The sequence below is a fragment of the Poecilia formosa genome, unplaced genomic scaffold (assembly GCF_000485575.1).
Source record: "Poecilia formosa unplaced genomic scaffold, Poecilia_formosa-5.1.2 Scaffold30, whole genome shotgun sequence".
Taxonomy (NCBI): Eukaryota; Metazoa; Chordata; class Actinopteri; order Cyprinodontiformes; family Poeciliidae; genus Poecilia; species Poecilia formosa.
The window spans coordinates 2,657,220-2,667,927 of record NW_006799969.1 but is presented as its reverse complement, the minus strand read 5'-3'; the positions used below and the strand labels follow the sequence as shown (position 1 = coordinate 2,667,927).

General features: G+C 39.3%; 1 protein-coding gene across 1 annotated transcript; it reads left to right on the top strand.

The window, feature by feature from the left end:
• The first annotated feature begins 267 nt into the window (after positions 1-267).
• On the top strand, positions 268-8,788 carry LOC103136141 (delta-like protein 4). Its single transcript, XM_007549252.2, has 11 exons — positions 268-736; positions 820-1,071; positions 1,507-1,564; positions 1,822-2,091; positions 3,810-3,870; positions 4,064-4,194; positions 4,308-4,477; positions 4,741-4,960; positions 5,809-6,550; positions 7,104-7,212; positions 8,179-8,788. Exons 1-11 carry the CDS (start codon positions 683-685, stop codon positions 8,182-8,184), a joined length of 2,073 nt encoding a protein of 690 aa, XP_007549314.1. The 5' UTR covers positions 268-682; the 3' UTR covers positions 8,185-8,788.
• The last annotated feature ends 1,920 nt before the right edge of the window (positions 8,789-10,708 follow it).

The window sequence follows — 10,708 nt, the reverse complement described above, 5'->3', positions numbered from 1 at the left end:
TGTATAATTATTCTTTAGTTTCACAATATGCCCTGCCCTGTGTTAGTCTATTGCAAACAATAGGCTGTGGCTCTTTTTCACAATGCTCTCTGTACATCCAGAGGAGGAATCTGTGAAAACAGGTGAATTTAAAGACATTGTTATAAAGACTTGCACTGGATATGTTGATGTTTACACTCCAAACAGAAAGGAAGGTAGAGAGGACAGTGGGTGGTGTTAACTGCAGATATATAAAGCAGGAGGGGTCAGACGCCCCTCACTGGGAGCCACCATGCGCTGATGCTCCGTCACATGCTCTCATCACTGTTGGCAACACAAGCCCCGCATCAGCACAGCAGAGTCAGACTCCCGCCGACCGGCACGATGGATGGGCCACATAAAGACCGCAGAATGACTCACTTGTGGATATTGACGTTACTGACGATTGTTTAACGTCTAGCACTGGATAGATAACTCGGTCTTTTTGAACTTTTTTCTGTCCCCTCTTCTGGATACGGATTGCGGAGCTGGATTTTATCCCAACAGGGTTTTGAAGAAGGATTATAATTTATTGAGTTCAGTTTTTTTTTTTTACTTTTTCTGTTTTTTATCTTTTCTTTCTTTCTTTTTTTTATTTGGAATTGAAACATTTTGTGTGGGAGGGTGAACTGATTTCTGGGATACGAACATAAAACTCTAAAGGATGGCCGATTGGTTCACCTCTATCATCGCAATTGTTATGATGTTATTTACTCAGGTATATTTTTGAAAAAAATCTATATTTATATAAAAAAGACACACATATTATATGTTCTGCGCTCACTCTTAATTCCCTCTTAGGTTTTGGGATCAAGCGTGTTCGAGATAGATCTTCACCACTTTCAAAATACAAAAGCTTTGCTGGCAAACGGACGCAGCTGCAGCACGGATGGCTGCAGGACTTATTTCAGGGTTTGTCTGAAGAACTTCCAGAAGGAGGTGTCTCCTGGAAGGTGCATATTCGGCAGAGGCAGCACACCTGTCCTGGGGAGCGACTCCTTCAGCATCCAGTCGGACACGACCGTGCGGCTGCCGCTCAACTTCACCTGGCCGGTGAGAGCACGCACGCGCTGGTCACATTTTAAGGGAAAACGTCAGGAACTCCTCGAATTTAATTAAATGATTATTTATCATTGTTTATACTTCGTTTAAAAAAAAAGTAGCATAAAATACCCCATTTTTAATTTAGATTAATTACATATAAAACTAACAAAAAATACACGTTAATTTATATCCTTCTCACCTTGAATTTTCTGTTATGACTTTACAATCCATTTGGTTATAAATTTTATTCTAACGTAAGAGCCAAACTATTATACTTAATGTTCTTGCCGAAAGCACGTCTAAATATAATATTTAAATACTTTTCACACTTGTGTGTGAAAATGAACAGCAATAATTGTACTTAATTATGAAACACGGAATAAATTGTTGACCAATCTTCGTTTAGTTTTATTCGTGATTTAAAAAGGATTTCTCTCTCCTCAGGGTGCTTTCTCTTTGGTTATTGAAGCTTGGTATTCTCCTGCAGCGGAGCAGCCCGGAGGTAAGCAGATACCTGCTGCGTTTGTACCGCTAGAGGGAGACAAAGCCGTGATTGGACTAGGTGTCAAATGTTTTCCATACGAATATTTTGCTTGTTGCATCTTTTAAATTGAAATATGAACTTTTAGAAAAATCATGGATTTCATACTTTTCATATTTTCTCTGCTGTAAGACATCGAAAAACGCAGTTTCATCCTCTAAAATAACCAACTGCGAGCTTAACAACTGCATTTTATGCGTTACTTTTTTTCTCCGCAGATTCCAGCAACCCTGGATTATTGATTAGCTCCTTTGCCACTCAAAGCCAGCTGGAAATAGGGCCTGAGTGGACCCAGGTTGAACAGACGGGGATGGGGACGCAGACGGAGCTTAGGTACTCATATCGAATCGTCTGCAAAGAAAATTACTACGGTGCCACCTGCTCAAAAATATGCACTCCAAGAGATGACCGTTTCGGCCACTACACCTGCACACCTGATGGACAAATAGACTGTCTGCCAGGATGGAAGGGGGAATACTGCGATAAACGTAAGCCAGAGTGAATGAGGACAAACACTTTGATTTGCTCTAGCTCAACTATGATAAGGATGGTTGTCTTGACTTTGGATTTAGAGAATGACGGGTTGAAATAAGGATGTAAAGATGCTATGTTAATAGTTTATGTGGATTTACCTTTCAATCATTTGAACTGTGTGTTCATAATTGTTCTTTTGTCTTTTATGCATTTGATTGTAATTGATGAGAAATCAACATTTTTAGTCTAAAGTCTTCATGTGTTACAAAAACCATTACATCTTAAAAATTAATTCAGCGGGTGATAAGTTAAGATACAACTGAGCTGTGGATGTGGGTGATATGGCTCTCTGCTCAGGGTGTCCTTATGTCAGAAGGGTGCCCTGCATATACATTTCATTTGCACACAGATAACTTTTATGTTGCTTGTTTTTATGTTCAATCAATGGGTAGTGGGCTCCCTTGTGCTGTGCAGTAAATGCATTGAAATATTATATAGTCATGCAAAGGCAAACAAGGCATCTGATTCCAATTTAGTATGATATGGCCAACTGAAGGGTTATTGTATAGTTTAGTTTTCTTAAAGACTTTCCACTTCATATGACTTTTTCTAGTTTAAATTCTAACACTAATCAAACCTGGAGTGGATTATTCAACAGCGGCTGAATTTCAAAAGGCAGAATCCGATAGGATAGAATTAGTTTTGCCTATTTCCAAACATTTCTGTTACACATGGAGATTACAGTACAGTGACAGCTAAATTCACAGCGACTTCAAAGCTTTCACATCTTCTATTTTAGGCCTTCAAAAACAATCTTTGCAATTCTTCTTCATTCTCGAAGAATTCTCAAAACATCGTGATCCACAAGAAAGTACACAAAACGTTAACAGTAAATATGGTTGGCCTGTATGTGGCAATGTAACACAGTCACTGAGTTGTAACTTGTTCCAGATGGTGTGCGTCATTATTTCCATAAAACATGCCAAGATCAAATGGGTAAATAATTAATCTTTAACAATGCCTTAAAAATATGTTTTATATTTGGTGCACCAAAACCTTCAAGGTTTTCTACTTTTCTGAAAAGCCTGTGCTTAAGTCAGAGATTCATAAAAATAGAAAGAGCATATTACATATCCTTTTTTTAATCATTAGTAGCTGATTTAGATTAAAATAAGTGTTAAAACGGCAACATATGGACTGAAAAAAAAAAACTAGACTGAATATTTACCTATTGATTATAGATTTCTGAAACTTTTACTCTTGAAGAAATGGCTCACCCCAGGCTTCATTCATCCAAGAACCGCCACTGCTGTTGAGCCTTAATTTAACTTTCTCTCTGGGCGCGTGCGCTTTAATCCCGCGCGGTGGTCGAAGCAGCAGCACGCGCTGGGGTTAATCGCGGCATTATCGGACGCCACGCGCCACTAAATTGAGGGTTTCTTTTGTTGATACGGCGCGGGGCAGCAGCTGCAACAGGGGCTCGAACCGTCCTCTGGAAACAATGGGTGCAGCTGTCCCTGCAAACAGGCATCTGCTGCGCTACAGCAGCACGCTGAAAGAGTGTAAAAGCTGTGCAAAATCAGTACAGCACAAGGGAGCAAGTATAATGGGCCTGCAATGAAAGATTCACATATAATAGTTGGAGATCATTATACCGTGATGAAATGCTTATTAACATAATTTTATATAAATACTTAATGAACAAAGTAAAACTTTTAATTCCCACTTTCAGCCATCTGCCTTGAAGGCTGCAATGAAAGCAACGGGACCTGTCAAATACCAGGAGAGTGCATGTAAGTATTAAAGCGTGATAATATATAATGTCACATTAAAGATGGAAAAAAAAAATTGCCCCCATTAAAGAGTAACAATGCTGTAAGAAGAACACCTCAGGGTCTGCGCTCTTTCATTTGTTCCTCTGAGTTTTGTTTATGTGTGAGTTTAAGTTTATGCTTGAGCCAACTGTCATGTTGTATGTGTGAACAGATGCAGAGAGGGCTGGCAGGGACTGTTTTGTGATGTGTGTAAACTCCATCCGTCCTGTAAACACGGTACCTGTGAGGAGCCGTATCAGTGCACCTGCAAGGAGGGCTGGGGAGGCATCTTCTGTGACCAAGGTGCTCATTCTTTCTCAAAAACAACAGGATGTTGGATGTTTAAGATAAAGCAAAGTGGTCTGACATGTCCACCCCTGTTTTATTATTATTATTATTATTATTATTGTTTGCAGACCTGAACTACTGCACCAATCACAAACCCTGTGCCAACGGGGCTACGTGCATGAACACGGGCGAGGGTTACTACACCTGCGCCTGCCTGCCAGGCTTCGCTGGGGAGAACTGTGACTTAGAGGTCAGGGAGTGTGACAGCAAGCCCTGCCACAACGGAGGCCGCTGCGTGGTGAGTCCGGAAGTCGCTTGCTCTCCTTTCCCACAACACAGGCTTTCCTGTTTTTGTTTTCGCCTTGGTCTATCTGCAACTCCAGGAGGATGCTATCGATTGTCAAGTCAGTCGATGACCCAGTTCACAGACTATGCACTGGAAATAGAATTCAGACTAAGAAGAATAGAGTTAGTCAGGGCAAGATACAATAAAAAAAAAAAAAAATTAACATTTAAATTTTTTTAGTAAACTCTTTTCCCCCTCTTGTTTTTCTTCTGCAGGACTCTGAGACGGGCTACTCATGCACATGCCCAAACGGGTTTGAAGGGCCACACTGCGAACACCGGATACCGACTTGTGCGGACAGGCCTTGCTTCCAGGGTGGCAAGTGCAAAGAGCAGGACAATGGGCGAAGTTACATATGCGAGTGTCCAGCTGGATACACTGGACTCAACTGTGAGAAGAAAGTGGATAAATGTACATCGCTGCAATGCGTCAATGGTAAAACATCAGCCTGAGGCCCAGAGTACACTTATACAAATGTTGTTGTTTTTTTAAAACTGAGTGGATGAGCTACAGCTGGATCCAGGAGATACGCATCAGTTTTAATATTTAGGTCTCTTCTTCCATGAACGATAAAAAGTTATTTTTTTTTGTCCATCCTGCATCCTGCATATGTAAATTGGATTCTAGTGATGCATTTTCTGACACTGTAACCTTTGAAATGCAAATTTTATGGATTTAAAGGTATCTATTCGTTGTTTCGGTGTTTAAGCAGATCAAATAAGTGCTCCTGATTTGATGATAATACCTTAACAATTTAAACCCACCAACATGCCATTTTTAGTGAGGGTTTTATGATTTGTTTTTTTTATACAATAAAGCCCTCATAAAGTTTCAGTTGTCCATCCCACATATATAAATTTGTAGATTTGCAGGAGGATGGCATTTGATCATTTACATTTACATTGTCTCGTAAATACTGTAGTACCCATGCTGCACCACCAGGAGGCGAAAAAGCCAACAATAATTACATTACAATCTAATTGAAAAAGACTAAAAATGAATAAGATTTATGTAATAAATTATTCACCTTAAATTTTAAATTTAATCGAAACAAAATGAAACAGATGTGGAACAACCAGTACAAGCCCCTGCTATTATCCTAGTTTTTAGCACAACATTTTCAATTTGGGTCTTCAAAGATCTTTTTTTTTTTTTTCACCAGAAACCCAATTTGCATGTAGGCAGGAGGATAAAAATATCAGAGCCCAAATAATTAATTCATGTGCACATACTAAATAACTGCATTGAAATGACTTGCTGTGCCATTTTGTTTGCTTCATTAGGTGGACATTGTGCGGTTCACGGTAACCTCAGGGTGTGCAGCTGTCGCTCAGGTTTCTCTGGGCTGCGTTGTGAGATCAACATCGATGAATGCGCCAGGAATCCATGCTCTAACGGCTCCACCTGTGTAGACGGCATCAACCACTACACCTGCATCTGCCCGCCGGGGTACATGGGCCACCACTGTGACAGACCCATGAACCGCTGCGCCTCTATGCCCTGCCTCAACGGTGGAACCTGCACCCATGGACCCACAGGCAAGCCCACCTGCCTCTGCGCTGCCCACTACAGCGGCTCCCAGTGTCAGAACAGCAACCAGCATTCAGCGGACGCCTCCAGTCCCAACACCAGTTCGGAGCCCAGCGAAAAGCTGAACTTGGTTGCCGTCGGCTTGGGTGTTGGTCTGGTTATTGTTCTGGTCCTTCTCTGCATGACAGTGGTGATAGTATGCAACAAAAAAAAGCAGAGGGACAAGGAGCTCGACTCCAAGACGATGAACAATAGCTCCAGGATGGACTTTCAGAAGGAGAACCTCATCTCCTCTGTTGAACTAAAGAACACAAACAAGAAGATCGGTCTGGAGGTGGATTGTCCCTCGGAAAAGTCTAACCATAAGTACATCAACAGCTATCAGCTGGACTACAAATCCCCCGTGAGGTACAAGGATGAACTGTCCCTCCTGGGCAAAGATGAAAACTGTGAAAAGACATTAGAAGAAAGAAAACATTTGAGTAGAATGTACAGGTAAGGACACAGAAAGAGAAAAATAAGCCATCCCAGAGATATCTTTATGGGTTCTGGTCATTTCACTCATTTGCCATATTGTCTGGACCCAACTTTTTCATCTGCCGCAAAAATATAACATTGACAACTAGTGCTTTAAGGTGATTTTAATAATCTACTCATACTTTACTGTGAGGAAATCTGGGTTTATATGGCTTCAGTAAATACCTATCAGTAATGTGCTTAGCATTCATTTTAGTTTGATCAGGAATCCTAATGCGTCACATTTCAGACGTTTTGAACGAGCAAAATAGGGATCACAACCCCAATCAAAAGAAAGAGGGGGTAGTGCAAACATTCCTGGACATAATGGCAAATTAATTAGAATAATACAGTAGATTTCAACATTTCTATGTGCATCTATCTAAAGAAAATAATTAAAATACTTACCACAAACAGTAATGAACTGATAACAATAACGACAATATGAAATGAGGGTGTGATTTGTCAAAGGAATAAGTTTTTCATCATTTATGAATTCAGTAACTAATTTCTTGCATCTTGTATTTCACAGTGACCTGTCAGACTGTAGAATATCAACAATATGCTCCTCTAAAGAGTCAGTCTATCAGTCTGTTTTTGTAATAGGAGAGGAGAGGCAAGAATGCATCATTGCAACTGAGGTAAGCATTTCCCTATGAATATTATAGAAAAATTTGTTGATGTTAGTAATTCAATGCGAAACGTAGAACTTATATGTATTATTGGACGTAAAGCAATACTTAAAATATTTATTTCTATTCGTTTTGATGATTATGGCAAACCATTGATCTGGAATCCTTTTGTATGAATTACTGCATCAATCCAATGTGGCATGGAGGAGAACAGCCTGTGGGCTCAGCTGAGGTGTGGAAATTGCTTTGAAAGTGACCTAAAACCAGGATGCTTCTCTGGTGTTTTTCATCTTGCTTTTGACAAAACTCCTTAGATTATCTAAGAGGTTTAGGTCTGGTCAGTTTTCTGACCAATCAAAACCAGTCATTAAACCAGCTATTAGTACTATTGGCAGTGTGAGCTACTGCCATGTCCGACTGGAAATAGAAATAAACATCTTAATACAGCTTGTCAGGAGAACGAAGCATGCAGAGCTCTTAAATTGGCAGTGGATCAACACCAGCAGATGGCATGCCTCCCCAAAGCATTATTAACTAATGAAAATTCACACTAAACCTCAAGAAACCTGGACTTAGTGCCTCTGTGCTCTTCCTCCAGACTCTGACGCGCTGATTTGTTTGTGCACTTTTTACAATCACGCATTTTTCTTTTCACTTAACTTTCCATTTATATCCCTTGAAAAAGCACTCTGTGAACAGCCGTGTTTTGTGGCTTACCCTGATTTCAATGGTTATTGATGGAGAACTGTCAAATCATCATTATTGCCAATGATTGTGTATTTCATAACATAGTCACAACAAAATCTCTGTGTTAAAATACTGTTTTCACTATTATGGGCTATTACTCAGCTTTTTTGAGGTACTAAGTGACATTGTAAATTAAGGAGATGCAGCTCTTAACCCACAAAAAAAGCTTACCTTTGTATTTTCATGTGACAACTGAGACTAAAAGTGACTTGTCTTGGTTTCTTCCAGGTATAATAATCAGAACGTGTTTCTTATTGTGAAGAGTGGATCCCTTGCGGACTGTTTACACGTGTGAAGAGACTGGGATTTATTTAAAACGCAAGATGCTGCTGTTGAAAACTTGATAACTGGATGTGCTCTCTGTCTATAACTGAACTGAAGCGAATAAGCCTTTGAGAATGTACAGACCAAGGCTCATGGATCCGCCTTTGACTGTTGCAACTCAAACCCTCCACTGCTTCGTCCAGCTTAACCGCGAAGCAATGAGAAGTCACTGTTTCTGTGCTGATTAGGACGGGAAGAACACTCACATAATTCAGCTGTAGCATGAATCAGGCTTATTTCTACTCTTTTTGACCTGCACTGTACTATGCAAACAAAAGAAGGACACACACACACACACACACACACACACAAAAAAACTACTGAAAACGGTTCATTTGTGAGGGACATATTTGGGATTCTGTAAAACAAATCTATTTTTATAAAGAATGTATGATCACAAAAGCCTTAAATGTGTGTAGGAAAACCATTTTTGCCCTGCCTTCTCTTGATTTCTTTGCACAGCATCTTGGTGGTAACTATAATTGATCAGAAGATGCAAAAACAAACAAACAAACAAACAAAAAAACACTAAAATACCATGCAGGGAAACTTATGACTGGGCCTTGTCTGTTTTATACAAACTCACCCCAATAAAGACAAAGACACATGTGAAGTGACTATCATACCAAGGACGCCTTCAGTGGAAATTGCTGAACCAATAATGCTATTTTGTAAGATTAGTATTTCAGTAGTAATTTAATTATACAAAGCACTGATCATTTTATGTTTTATAAGATTGTTTTGTATATAATGTATATTTATATGTTGAGATTAGATGTGTTTTAAGTTGATGCCACCAAAATGGCAAATTTGTCTCTTTGTGTTTTATTTTATTAATATTATTATTATTATATATATTTTTTATTTTGCTATAAAAAAGACATGCAGAACACATATCTGGTACACTGTTTATTTGTGGATTGTCTGTGAGTTTCTTGTGGTCGAAGTAGAGATTTTACATTAAATCGTCCGTAAGCTCTGTCTGTGTCAGCTGACCTGAAACGCAGCTCATAGATGCGTTAATATTTGCCCCGGTAGCTTTTGTCATACTGTGTCCATAGTGGCGTTGTGTCAGTTTCATGTGAAAACAATGTGCAAGCATCCATTCAGTGGACAAGATTGTAAATGAAAACATTCAAATGAAAATATCTACTTTAAAGGTGTGTATGTGACAATAAAGAGGCCTTATGGTCTTAATGCTTTACTACTTAATATAGCAGCTGCTGTACCTTTACCACTCTGGTTCTTAACATCAGTCATGTTCTAGAAAAAAGAAAACGAAGGCAAAAGTATCGCTGCACACACTGCTGGTCACATTTCTTAGCAAACCTGGTGACAATTTGGGGAGGGAGGGAAGTCCTTATTCAGTTTTATTGCAGTAGAATAATTTCAACCTGACAAACTTTAGAAGAATCTGACTTTTTATTTAGGGTAACGTTACCTTGCTTAACTCCATTTCCCTGATATAGGCCCACAGTATTACATGTCATCTGCTATGCTTAATAGCTGTCTTTCTACACATTCATCTTCTATTCAGTGCCAATCCCACTGGTGTTTTTAGTCTTACCTGATAAAAACGCACAGTTCCAGTTAAAGTCTACGCAGAGTTCAGCAGACTCCATGTGTTTACATTTGTGATGGTAGGACAGACAAAGCTTTTTCTTGACATTATTCCCAAATAATTAGATGGAACCTAAACAGAGTCTAATCCTTGTCTCCGTCACTCAAAAATCCCACCTATTACTGACAGAGACATTTGCAGACTTTTTATTTGTAACCTCACTTTCCGTCCTTCACGCTCAACACACAATAATTATGATTTCCTGCACAGAATAATAGCCTCTGGCTTCAAGAAATGAAAACAGAAAGCAAATGAAAACAGAAATTTTTGTTTAGAACTTCCTAGAAAGAATCAATTACTCTTTCTGCAACTGTGTGATTATGGCTGGAGATGAGCACTATGGAGATGAGCACTATAAATGTTACGCTCATTTACCTTTTAAATCTAAAAAAAATTTCAACTTACATTTATTTTAAATATTTCTGCTCAAGTTTAAGATCCAGCACTTTCTCAGAGTGAGGCTTTCCACTTGGGGGGCAGGATTTGTGTTGCCTTCTATTTCAGCTCTTGAGATGCCACACACAGTGACAAGCAGAGGAGAAGTGTGACATGCATCAGCCTGCATGAGCACAATGAGGTTAGACGGATTGATGTAGACGCCTAATGAGCTTTAGAGAGCACCAATATATCAGTCCCAGCTATTTATAGGTAATGTGATTAGCCTCTTGGATTCACTGTTTGACACTTTTAGGAAGCGATAGGTGATCGGATGGTTAACAAATGGCCATAAAGACATACATATTTTTCGCATAGTGTAAAAACATATTTAAAAGTGAAAATATTGTCAGTATGGCAAAAATATCAAAAGGTAGG

What these genes read in the sequence shown, in the direction of transcription:
- LOC103136141 (XM_007549252.2), top strand. Translation starts at nt 683, where the DNA reads ATGGCCGATTGGTTCACCTCTATCATCGCAATTGTTATGATGTTATTT. An exon ending in GGGGGAATACTGCGATAAAC is followed by an intron (nt 2,092 to 3,809) that starts GTAAGCCAGAGT and finishes TCCCACTTTCAG; the next exon opens with CCATCTGCCTTGAAGGCTGC. An exon ending in ATCGCTGCAATGCGTCAATG is followed by an intron (nt 4,961 to 5,808) that starts GTAAAACATCAG and finishes TTGCTTCATTAG; the next exon opens with GTGGACATTGTGCGGTTCAC.